Source organism: Lactuca saligna, chromosome 2 (assembly GCF_052625555.1).
Source record: "Lactuca saligna cultivar CGN05327 chromosome 2, ASM5262555v1, whole genome shotgun sequence".
Classification (NCBI taxonomy): Eukaryota; Viridiplantae; Streptophyta; class Magnoliopsida; order Asterales; family Asteraceae; genus Lactuca; species Lactuca saligna.
Genome location: NC_136418.1, coordinates 191,758,635 through 191,772,164, shown reverse-complemented (window position 1 = coordinate 191,772,164; position 13,530 = coordinate 191,758,635). Strand labels below are relative to the sequence as shown.

The following is a 13,530-nucleotide window of genomic DNA, read 5'->3' as shown; positions in this document are numbered from 1 at the left end:
AACACACGTCAACGTCACCATCGGAAGTAAAAAAATAAAAGCTCCAAGTGCTGCTCAAGTTAGTTTCAACACAATCGATAAAAAACACCTCATCCTTTGTTTAATTTCTTAATATGCCATGAATTTCATCGTTCCAACTTTATTCATATGTTATCAGGTTTTGAACCCTAACCAATGCAATGGAGATTAGGGTATATGGTGGTGGAGATGGTGGGGTTCTCACCGATGCTTATCAGAGAAGATAAGGGTTTATGGTGGTGCAACTGATGGTTGAAGGCAGCAACAAAGTGGTGGTGAGGTGTATGTTCTGGTGCTTCGATGGTATACAGTGAAATAGACATTCCGGTAAGGTTCATTTGGAAAAAGAAATGGAAATTTGCGAATATACCCTTGACTTCATTAAAAGCTAGGCGACTTGAAATTTTGTTCTCATGTTCTCAAACGTAATGTGTGTGTGTGTGTGTATATATATATATATATATATATATATATATATATATATATATATATATATATATATATATATATATATATATATATATATATTTGGCTTTTGAATAACGCGGACAATTAATTTCTATACATATCCTAGTAGTGGAAACAAATGTTTTGTTTCAGCTTCAAATAGTTCAAAGAATATTTAATGAACTCGTAATCCAAAGAAAATATTAAATCAAATACAAAGGAATATTATTTATAGCACAAGATGGTACTATGCGACTATGTTTTGCAACGTCCGTTAACCTTATATCCAAATAATTAACATGCATAAGTTTCGCTCTTTCATGTTTATTTTTTAATTCAACACCTATATATAAATCGAAAAATATTTTTTTTCAAGTGTTAATTATTAGAGAGATTAATTACTCAGATAAACCAGCTAAGAAAGCAACTCCGGTAGAAGGCAACCAGGACGACCCATATATAAACTGTGCAACGGTGAACCGGCTGGCCTCGACGGTGGTGGTGATAACACGATACCCCGGCCAGTTGACCCGTTGCCCGATGGCGCCACCTGGCCCGTAATTCATGTACTCACCGTAGTAGAGTGTATCAAGCGCGAAGGTTGCGTTCCATTCGAGCCAACCCCGAGGGTGAATGTGGTCCCCCATGTAGGATAACATGTACACCGTCCGGGAAAACAGCTTCCATGGCCGCCCAAGATACGTCTGGAAACTAGCCTTGGATGCCTCCAGATCCGGTTGGGCGAGGAGGCGGCAAGCATGGATTGAAATCCCGGTGTTTTGATTTGGGTCTTTTCGGTTTTGGGCGGTGATGGTAATCTTTTGGAGGGGCATGGGCTTTCGGGCGTACATGCTGCAGTTTTGAAAGACCACCGCGGCGTTTCCAAAGATGAAATCGACGGTCCCGTAGATGTCGCATTCACGGAAGAATTGGCGTTGGGAGTGAACGTACAACGTGTCTTGGTATCCGATGATGTTGCAGCGGTACACCACCGCGTGGTCTGCACCAACTCTTAGTGCTACGGCTTGGTGCTTCGCAGGGCCGGCGTAGTTCTCGAATGTCATGTCCCTTGCTATGAAACCAGCGCCGGTCGCCGCTGTTTTTCAAATTATTCAATTAACACAACACACGTCAGCAATCTTATGATCGGTTACACAGGTGGTTTTGTGTTTCAAAACATTATAAACAACTATAATTTAATACTTAATATAAAAAATATAAACAACTATAATTTAATATAAAATATAATTTAATAACAGAAGTTTTTTTATTTATTATTATTTTTTTTTGATGTATTTCAAAACTAATATGATCGGTTACACATGTGGTTTTGTGTTTACTTTAAACTAATTAAGAATGTGCTTTTTGACTAATGATTTTTTAATTTCTTTTTTTATGTGGCAAATAAGTCATATACATTTACTAGTTAGATTAAACTTTCATCCTGTTGTACAGTGTCAGAGTGGGGTCAGCAAGTTTGTGGCTGTCTTCCTTCCAATTAATTTACTTAAGTTAAATGGTGTGAAATGGCATATTTAAAAAATACAAAACAAAACAAAAACAAAAAACTTATAATATCAAAAGAAAAAAAAAAGTTGTAATTAACTTGTAGACTTACTACTCCACTACCGACAATCCCATTAAATCAAACAACACACCTTCATGTAAAAATTGTGAGTGTGTAAGAACCAAAGTTGATAATTACCAATTACACTTAAACCATTTATATACTTAATAAAACGAAAAACATATAATTCAATTATATGTTTTTCTTAAAAATAATAATAAAAAAACAAAGTATTGGAATGGATAGAAGAGTAGATGGGGAGGTGGGTGTTGATGATTATGATTTGAATTTGAAATACCTTGACCATATGGACTTACTTGCATTGCATTGGATACCCATGACCCCCAACAAGTAATGTGACTCCATTAATATTCTTGTTTTTAATTTCTAGCCTCAGGTTTTCTTTAATAATGAAAATACAAACCAAAAAAATAATAAAATTACAAAAAACAATCATAAGATTTTATGATATTATATTAAATTGATATGTTTAAAAATCAAATTCCCAAAAGAGAAAGTCAATAGGGTTATAGTCATTGAAAAAGTCATTAGGGCAAAAGGGTAATAATCGCAAAATTCTTGGATTATCCTTGATTTGGAAAGAAGTAGCTTTTCCCTTTTACCTTTTTGCACAAAAAGAGGAGGGTAATTTAGTCAAACGAGTAGAGGAGATTAACATGTGAAGATAAAAACGACAAAAAGGGAAACGGGGATAAAAGTGGAAAAAAGGAATATTTACCGAAAGACGCGGTGTGGAAAGTTGTGACATTGTTAGCCACTACACTTATTCCTCCTGTAATGACGGTTTTGCCCTTCCCATCCCCTATGAACATCAAATTCGTTTTCTTCCTCCCTACCTTCAAATTATTCTCTTCATATCTGGCATTCTCAAAACACAAAGATGAAACGTTAGCATCAAAGGCAATTTTCAAATTTACTTTTTAGCAATTTTGCGTTAATAAAAATATCATCATAAATATATGATGATGACCCACGTCCTATTCTTAATTAAATTGGTTCGTTATAAAAGTACTCGAGAGAAATTGGAACGCGACATATTTTCCATTCCAATTTCAACATCATATATATCCACCAACATTCGTTAATTATATCTATTTTCACATAGTTTTTTTATATAGTTATCGATTTTATATTGAAACAAAAACGCCACAATTAGTCAAAACTCAAAAGGAAGCAAGTTAATCAACTAGATCTTATTGCATAATTATTACCTTACGTAACAATATTTCTCTAATCTTTTTGCATCCAACACAAAGGAACCATCATTAAGTTTTAACGTGATATCAATCACATTTTATGAGAGTATTTAAAGTCCAACCTTTTCATTTAAAAAAAAAATTATTCTTGTCCCCACATTTTGTTTGTTGGGTACGTCATTCAGTTCTCTATAAAATAAGTTACCAATTACCACTATCATTATTAATAAAATTAAGCTTAAGAGGATATATAATTCCTAATATCACCATGTAGCGAAATGCTAATAACTACAAATGCATGTGATTGAACATAAAAAAGGAAATAATGAAATGACGCGTTTTACCTAAAAAGTGATTTGGAAAATTACCTTCCTGCCTTCACGTAGATTATGATCCGGCGGCTACTATATTCAGGCGCTTTCTTTATCGCCTCCATGATCGTTTTACACGTCCCATTGCCGTCCTTCGACACCACTATGTCGGCTTGAATGGCGGCCACCGGCGACTGCAGCAACCTTCTCTCCTTCCTACCCAACCACTTCGGAAACGACATTAACCTCCTACGCCGGTGCTGTATCGGAACTCCATTGAAATCATCACCGTCGCTCGCCGCCGCGTATATCGCCAAACAATTGCTCACCAGCTGCGACAAGTCCTTTAGCTTCTCCTCCATTTGCTTTTTCACGTACCCGTTTTCCACCTCCGACAACCCTTCCGTACACGTGTCCTGGTTCGTGAGCGCAGCGCTGAGCCACGTCATCACGTCCTGTGTTGACCCGACGCGCTGCTGCCCGTTTTTGCCACCGACACCGACAGACGGAGCCACCGAAAACAGTGAACGTGAAAGCTGGTCCACGGAGTCTTCAAGAAGTTCGAGACAGTCCTCATACGCCGATCGTACACGTGTGTTCATCTGAACATTACTAATCCCGGCTGACGTGTACAACGCCTTTCCGACGCGCTGCAGCGTCATGTTCACCGAAATGTGGATCATGTCTTTGTCTGACGCACTCAGTGATCCCGGAAAATCCAGAAGCGACTTCATACACAGATTCTGGTATCGTGTCCGACCACAAACTCGTGACATGGCTTCCGTCGGCCGGGGGTGAATTATTGACTGAGATCCTCCTTCTCCTCCTCCGTGGGGTTTAGTTCGGAGACGCATCACCAAACCCACCGACACCGCCGACGCGACAATGAGGGTGAATGCAAAGATGAGAAGCAGCTTTATTTTTGAACTAGAGTTGGTTGTTGACCCTGAAGATGAGTGGATGGAGTAATCCCTTGGCCTTAATGGAGTATCAGGTCGGTTCTTTCCCGGCTGGTACTTGCCGAGCCTGCCGTACTCCATGTTTAATTTCAGATGAGAATCGATCGAAAGTAGTGATGATGGTTAAATGAGTGAAGTGATTTTGGTGTGTGTGTGTGTGTGTAATGTGTATATAAACTATAAACTATATATATGTATATGGGGCGGCAGTAGTAGTAATACCAATGGCAGTAGCAGCAGTTGTTGTGAAGTCGATGTCTGAGGGCTTAGCTGGTGGCAACTACTGGCACCCAATTATCCATTCCCCTGTTTACCTTTTTTTTGCCGTATTGTTTTTTCTTGTTTACTTTTTTATCGGTGACAAAGATTATATTCAAATATAATCGATATAAGTACTAAATCATTCCGCTCAAATAAGTGAATTAGCAAAGGTATTAACGGTATCAGACATTTTCCTTGTTTTGTAAGGCTGAATGTTCAATTTTCGCCATAGATATAAGTGTAGATTAGAAGTAATTTAATAGTAAATTATATTTACCGTTCAAAAAAACTACAAATAAAAAATAACTGAACTACTAGATTTCAATATATTTGAATTCAAATAAGGGATAATGATTTGAAATGGTAATAGATTTTTGATTTTATTCACATTTAGTAACTAAACTTTTTTTCATTCTCTATTTGTCATTGAACTATTGAAACTGTTCACATTTTACCTTTATAACCGGTTGTTAACCGGTTATAAAGGTAAAATGTGAACAATTTCAATAGTTCAGTGGCAACTAGAGAATGAAAAAAAGTTTAGTGATTAAATGTGAACAAAATCGAAGTTTATAACCGGTTCTTATTGTATTATGTTTAACAAATTATGTATTTTTGTTAAATTTAACAAATTATGTATTTTTGTTAAATTTTAACAACATTTGTTGATGAAAAAATCTATGAAATAAAAAAAACAAAACCCCGAAAAAGATATAAAAAACGAAAAACGAAACCAATATTATATGTATATGTTTTATGTTATAAAACTATGCAATATTATATGTATAAAAATTATCCTAATATAGTATATATGAATTTTGTGTTATAAACAAGGTTCTAAAAAGCTCGTCATGGCTCCGTCATGGCACGCCACGACTCCAAGACTTGCACCTGCCGCCAAGCTTTGCCAAAACGTCACCTTAACTTATATATGTGTATAAAAATGAATAATAGTTGAAAATACATATAAAAATATTAATTATATAGAACATTGTCGACTTAAGTCACGTCTTACAAACATCATGACTCGTCAATGCTCGGAAAAGCTTGAGGCTTGACATTGCCGTCAAGTCATGTCTTACATTATTTAGAACATTAGTTATAAAATTATGCAACATATAAATTGACATACATTAAATCATATATGTTGTTTATAAAAGAATACATACATACAATAATATATATATATGTTGTTATACTCAACGTATTGACATACATTATATTAGTATATTTACTATTAAAAATGATATCGAAAATGAAAGTTAAGTTGTTTAGAATTTAGACGTTTTCAATTTATCCGGACAATTAATTTATATTTGAGATTGTATTTTCTTAAAAATTTTGAATAATTATTGAAATTTATGATTATTTAACTAGACATGTAGAGTTAAGTAAAATTGTTAACATGTTTTATGAAGTATTGCGTCCAAACCACCCCATCCATATTACCTTTACAAAAATATTTTTTTAGAGAAAAAATAGCTATATACTTAATAATTAAAACGACGCTGTTTTTTTTTTTTTTTTTTTTTCTTTCAAAAAATCACTTATAATTTTAAAAGGTTTTAAAAAACAATTTATATTTAAATAACTATTCTAAAATATAAGGTTTTTAAGTTTTTTTTTTCTTTTGAATACAACATAATTTCTTGTCATCAAACACAACTTCTTAATAGTTATGAGTGAGATTGACTCATTTTTTTTAGAACCAAAATCAGATTGGAAATTTTGGATTTTTATTTTGGAAAATACCAAACCATTGTTTTTTATTTCGGTTTCGGTTTTTCATTTTTTAAAATATATATTTTGGAGTTTTTATTTTTTTATTTCATAGATTTCTTTATCAACAAATGTTGCTAGAATTTAACAAAAATAAATAATTTGTTAAAACATAATACAAAATGAGTTTGTTCACATTTAATCATTGAACCTTTTTAGAGGGAAATGAACTTTCGATTTTATTTACATTTAGTCATTAATTTTTTTTTTCATTATCCATTTACCACTGAACTATTGAAACTATTCACATTTTACCCTTATGATCGGTTAACTATTGAAATTGTTCACATTTTACCCTTACGGCCGGTAACAACCGGTCACAAGGGTAAAATGTGAATAGTTTCAATAGTTCAGTACCAATAGACAATAAAAAAAGTTTTGTGACTAAATGTAAACAAAATCGAAATTCTGTTACACTTTCAAGTCATTATTGCTTCAAATAATAAATACTTTCGTTAACATATATTTCAATATATTTGAATTCAAACTAGCGGAAAACCCCAAGCTTCGTCTCAAGCCGTTTTGGGCCGTTTTTTGTGTTTTTTTTTAAAGAAAAAAATATAAATGTCTAAAAGAAAATGTCATAATGCTAGCAGATGTGCTTAGGAATAATATTGGTAGAGGCACCAAATAGAGAATGTTATAATACTAGCAGATGCGTTTAAGGATAATATTGGCAGATGCGCCTAATAGTGAATATCATAATCCTGACAGAGGTGCTTAAAGGATAATGTTGGCAGATGCGCCTTCTGTAGCAATGGAAGTTTGTGCTAATTCCTTAGGTCAATCCTTAGGAATAAATTAAGGAAGGATAGTTGATTAATAGGGTAAAACTTTAAGAAATAAAGAAGATAATAGGGATGGGTAATTGGGTTGATTGTTTGATGATTAAATATAATAATTATATTATTGTGGGTCGAAAACCCTATATACTCACCAGGCTCACAAGCCTGACTCACTCAGTTTTCTTTGTATCACAAGTATCAATACGAAGACATATTTCACTGAGAGATTTAAAGGAGATGTAAACCATTAGTGTAAATAAATGTATTATGTTTATGTGTTTGTATCGAAAGATGACATCCGAGGTTTTGTTATATAATGAAAATACATTCTCTTTGAGAAACGTTTTGATAAATTCTTATCATATTTGGTTTTGGGAACAAATTCCGCAACTGTTTTCTTTAAAAGATTACTCTGATTTTAAAAACAAGCATAAATAAATCGATCTTTTCTGATCGTGAAATTGGGGATGTCACGTTATTATTATTATTATTATTATTATTATTATTATTATTATTATTATTATTATTATTGTTATTATTATTATTATTATTATTATTAAAAAAGAAACCACCGACTACACCATCATCATCACCGATCTCCTCCCTCACAACACCACTATCCCCTCTGATTTCCTCCTTCACAATATCACCACCACCACCATCGATCTCCTACCCCAAAATACCACCTCCACCACCAGACTACTCCCCACAACCTATTTGTAATGTCTGTAGACCATGACTAGTCAATTTAGAGATAATGAGCATCAAAAATGACTTTGTGATAACAGATTATTTAGAATGAATAATCTTAACAAATTTGTAGTTGTCGTGACAAGGATTCCGGATATATAAAGAATGCCGAAATCCGAGTTATAACGAAGAAGTTATGAGTTGTCGAAGTTTCGCGACAAAACCGGCACGATACGGCGCGACGTAAATAGTGAATTTACGATAGAGCGATATTTGGCCTTAGAGATCTAAACGAAAGTCGTAGAATACATTAAACCGAGAGTGTGCATAAAAAGAACGTCTAAATCTGACTTCGTATGAGGAAATTATGATTTTTCTAAATTTCATCTTAGCAGTATGCAGTTTGAAGTTCGAATGAGATCGAGTGGTTTCTGGTCGAAACAATCTAAACGAGAATCAAAGATCTCGTTAATAGTAGTTTAATGGTAAGAATACAGACGAGAACGGACGACAGATGAAGAAGTTATGATTTAGTAGCGGACTTTTCCTGTCTCGGCCTATTAAAAATAATATAACAATAATAAATTCAAAATTAGCCGACGAAGTCTAAATGCTAGTTGTAGAGCATAATTTCACCTATGCGTAGATATAAAGAGCGTCAAAAACGGAACTCGTATGCGAAATATATGAATTTCTGAAGTTTGGGGCACGAATCCCAACCCTGTGTCAGGGTTCACGACGTTAACTCAGTGATGTGACCCTTCTGAGCCTAGCAGACCCAAGTTGCGACTACGCACCTGATGACGTCCAAGGTAACGGCATGAACAAGTGGTTCACGACATGAAATCTGAAAATTTATCCCTATAAATAGAAACCAAAGGCAACCGGGTTTGGTTGCCAATTTCTCAACCTCTCTCCTACTCTACTCATCTTTAAGCCTTCTTTTAACCCCTCGAAGGCTCGGTATCATCCTGATATCTGAAGCGAGTCCCAACGCTCCGAAGATCCTGAGAAACAGAGTTGTCGAGGCGAAGCTCTGCCCGCGAGAAGCCCGATATGTGAAGATACCCCAGTTTCATCGAAGAATACTACTTTACAAGCCGTAGTGTTGTCCGAGCATCGTCTAATCAAGTGAGTATGTAGTTACTTTCTTCTAACACATAGATATGAAGTATTTGCTATGAAATACGTGATATGTGCTTATACATTGTTTGTTTACTTGAGATATACGTTGAATGAATGTTTCATATAGATTTTTAAATGGTTTAAATTGAATATGTATTTGCATCTACAAATATGTTGGGTAGGAGATGGGTAGATGAAATAGTTGATGTGAGACGAAATGATAAAAAGTTTTGATGATATCAATGTTCTAGTTAACTAGTGGAATAAAGATGGTGACCACAGACTGTTCTAAACAATCAAATGAAAAGTTAACAGGTTCGTAACCTGTAGGTATTTTTGAACTCAATGTGTTCATTAGGTATTTTTGAAATCAATGTGTTCATTAGGTATTTTTGAACTCTATGTGCTCACTTGGTATTTTTGAACTCAACGTGTTCATTAGGTATTTTTGAACTCTATGTGTTCACTTGGTATTTGTGAACTCAACGTGTTCATTAGGTATTTTTGAACTCAATGTGTTCCTCAGGTATTTTTGAACTTTATGTGTTCACTTGGTATTTTTGAACTCAACATGTTCATTAGGTATTTTAGATCAACGTGTTCATTAGGTATTTTTGAACTCTATGTGTTCACTTGGTATTTTTGAACTCGATATGTTCATTAGGCATTTTTGAACTAGATGTGTTTACTTGGTATTGTTGAACTGACTGTGTTCACTAGGTATTTTAGAACTAAGTGTTCACCGGATGTTTTGAATTACGTTTTCACCAGATGTATGAACCACGAGCAGCAATGAACTCTGTGCCAATTCCTTAGGTTAATCCTTAGGAATGAATGAGTGAAGGATTGTTGATTCTTAGTGTAAATCCTTAATATATAAAGGAGATAATAGGGATGGGCAAGTGGGTTGATTGTTTGATAAATGATTATAATAATTATATTATTGTGGGTTGAAAACCCTATATACTGACCAGACTCCTACGCCTAACCCACTCAGTTTTGTTTGTGTCACAGATTTCGATACAAAGACATATTTCACTGAGAGATTAAAGGGATGTAAATCATTAGTGTAAAATAATGTAAGTTTTGTTTATGCTTATGTGTCTTTATTGACCAGGATATCCCAAATGTTTTAAAATGAATAAATTGAATTTCTTCGGAAATGCTTTGATAAAGAATTTATCATTTTTTCTAGGAAGAAATTCCGAAACACTTTTAATCAAAGGATTACTCTGATTTTATAAAACAAAGCATAAAAAATTGGTCTTTTCAGTCCGTGAATTTGGGGATGTCACAGTTGGTATCAGAGCATTAATTTAAGCGAACTAGGAGTTTGTAGAAAATTTCTAGACTTAAACTTAGAATGCTAAGTAATGATCATGCGGAGTGTGTCTAAAATATGTTAGGTAGTACACCTAAATTGACACAAGCGCTATTATATTTTAGGAATGATTCCTAAAATGCTTTTTATGTGCTAAATGTTATATGTTTGCCATATATGATGTTATTTGTTCGGATCTATGGTCTGTTGCCAACTAGATCTGGTAACCTTATGTGTTTAGGATTCTAAGCGTACGACTATGGTATTAGAACTAGCATGTAAATGTTTCGGAATGATAAGGATGATTTGAATATCTATCATGAATGAGGATCTAAATTCACCTTATTCAGTTTATAGATAAAAAATGGCGAGAACCAGAAGTGGAGTTGGGAACGCGAACAGGAATCAACCACTTGTGGTTGAGTAAGCACCTGTTGTAGCAGCAGCACCTGAGCCAATAATGATGGTCGGAAAGCTGATGCTGATTCAGATGATGTTGGATCGTTAAATGGAGGAAGACAAGGCGTTTGCCTCAGCAGAATCGTGAAGAACTTACCATGCTTGTCGAATAGCCCGAAGTGAATGAAGGGCAATCGGAAGGAGGAAATTTCAGTCGATTTGTTGGTCAAATTGAACCGCTTGCAAGTACAAGGACTTTATGACTTGCAAGCCGTCAACTTTCACTGGGAAAGAAGATCCGATCGGAGTTATGGATTGGATCTCGGAAATGGAGCTAACATTCATGACATTTGGTTGCAAGGGCAAGCTACAAACCATATTTGCAGTAATTCAGTTCAGAGGTGGTGCTGTTCACTGGTGGAACTCTCTGGGGAAGACCATAAGCCCCAATGATCCACTTCAACTAACTTGGGTAGAATTCTTGGTGCAATTCAAACAAAAGTCCTGCTCCACTCAAAATCTGCTAGAGCTAGAGAACTAATTCCTGACGTTAAAGAAGGACAACATGTCCATTGATGAATATACCAATACCTTCACAGACAAGATGGAGTTTGCTTTGCTTATTGTCCCGAACGAGCTAGAAAAAATAGTTAGGTATGCAAAGGGACTACCATGGGAGTACACTGTGCTAGTACACCATGCACCTACCCTGGAGGCAACCATATGGGCTGCCAAGTCTGTCGAAGAAATGATCAAGGGTAGAACCGCCATCAAGGTTGAAGTTGGCTAGAAAAGAAAGTTTGAAGGATCCCCACGGTCCGGCGAGAAGAGAAAATCCTTGAAGTCTAGTTCGAAGAAGTTCGAAGGAGAGGGAGATGAAGCAAGATGGTGCGATAAGTGAAAGAAGAAACACTTGGTAAATTGTGGCGAGGAGGTGACATGTTTCAAGTGTGGAAAGCATGTGCACTACGCCAATGAGTGTGCATCTAGTAAGAAAGTGTGTTATGAATGTAACGAAAAAGGGCATAGCTCGATCAATTGCCCAAAGAAGAATGAACCAGCAAAGCCAAAGGCAAGAGTATTTCAGATGATCCATGACGAAGTAGATGAAAATGCAAGGAATCAAGAATAAGGATTTCATATCCAAAGATCAAGTTATGAAGTAGCAATGTGAATAGTAACATGTGGTGTAGCCTATTAAAGGCATAGTATAGGGTGAATTTGAACCTTTGTGTAATCTTTTCAAGAATTAATTTAAACCCTGGTTTTGTTATTTGATGTGTTTCATGATTGTATGAATTATGTATGCTGACTTGGTCGACTGTGAGACAATACTTAAGACGAGTATGAGTAGGTGTGAATGGTAGTAGAGGCCTATACTACCGGAAGCACAGGACTCACACTTGGATCAGGGAAAGTCACAAGGTTACCAAGAAGCTAGTGATTGATTCCGTTTTATTCAGGTATGTCATTATCTTTGTTTCGGTAATGACTAGTAGAATGATTGTTATTCCGACCCTAGTGGTCATATCAAATTGAGTCTGACTATGATGATTTTGTTACGTGGTTCCGAGAACCGAGTTCGATGTAGCATTTGACTTAAGTCAGAAGATTGAAATCAATGCGATCATTGGTATCACGCTCGTTATTAATGAAGTTTATAGCTGGAAATGCTACATGATAAAATGTGGTTACATCGCATTATAATATGAGGGAAGGTATATTCCATTTTGGAATTTAACTCTAAAAGACCTGAGTCTAAGCGTTGCATCATTCGATGAAAGGTTATTAAAGCACGACCCATCGGTCTATTACAATAGATAAAGAAAAGTATTTATCCTAAGAAGAAGAAGGAGTCCACAATAAGGACTTATTTTGTAACTTGCATGTTATGATTGAAAGTCCAACATAGTACGAAAAGCAGATGCAAGATTGAGCATCGTCTGCAGTCACGAAACCCTAGAGTTAGATACTCTTTCGAGGTAACATAGAAGTTACGGTTATTACCTAGGATGAAGAGATAATGATATGTGCATATTTAGTGTGTATTAAGTGTAGTATTTATTCATATATTAGCTAAATTGTTGCATATTATGGACAAAAGGTACTTAAAAGTATTAAATTGTGTTTTTCAGTCCAAAGATGAAGCTCGGAAGCGAAAGGAAGCAAGAGAAGCGGTTAAGAGCTCAAGAGTGGAAAGAAGAAAGAAGACAACCAAAATAAGGCTTCTACTCGTCGAGTTATCTCTTGACTCGACGAGTCCGGTCGCGGATTCAGAAAGATAAGCATTCGGAAGTCAAGACAGTTATCAGGTTACGACTAATGTGAGAGGGACTCGACGAGTCGCTATATGACTCGAGGAGTCGGTATGCATATATAAAGATAACTCTTTAATGCGAAAAGGGGAGAATTCTGGGAAGTTTCAGAGGTGTTAAGCTGCGAATAAGAAGCCAGAAGAACCCTAGGAGTCGACCAAAGAAGCTAGAATCCAATTCCGGGAGTAATTGAGGCGTAACTTCATCATTCTACTTAATTCTTTTGTTTTGTCAATATGATTAAGCAACTTGAACTTATTTGTTTGCTGTTATTCACCTTAGTTATGAACTAATTTCTTTATACTTCTGTTTGGGGATACAAAGTTGACAATATGG

At 35.3% G+C, this 13,530-nt stretch overlaps 1 protein-coding gene across 1 annotated transcript; it reads right to left on the bottom strand.

The window, feature by feature from the left end:
• Window positions 1-668: 668 nt before the first annotated feature.
• On the bottom strand, window positions 669-4,773 carry LOC145028653 (Plant invertase/pectin methylesterase inhibitor superfamily). The gene is made up of 3 exons (XM_078977390.1): window positions 3,618-4,773; window positions 2,772-2,911; window positions 669-1,561 (listed from the first exon to the last, which is right to left on the bottom strand). Exons 1-3 carry the CDS (start codon window positions 4,598-4,600, stop codon window positions 864-866), a joined length of 1,821 nt encoding a protein of 606 aa, XP_078833516.1. The 5' UTR covers window positions 4,601-4,773; the 3' UTR covers window positions 669-863.
• Window positions 4,774-13,530: the final 8,757 nt, after the last annotated feature.

Coding starts and splice junctions, on each gene's coding strand:
- LOC145028653 (XM_078977390.1), bottom strand. CDS start 4,600: ATGGAGTACGGCAGGCTCGGCAAGTACCAGCCGGGAAAGAACCGACCT. Junction 2,912..3,617: donor ATCTACGTGAAGGCAGGAAG/GTAATTTTCCAA, acceptor TGAGAATGCCAG/ATATGAAGAGAATAATTTGA. Junction 1,562..2,771: donor TTTCCACACCGCGTCTTTCG/GTAAATATTCCT, acceptor TTTGAAAAACAG/CGGCGACCGGCGCTGGTTTC.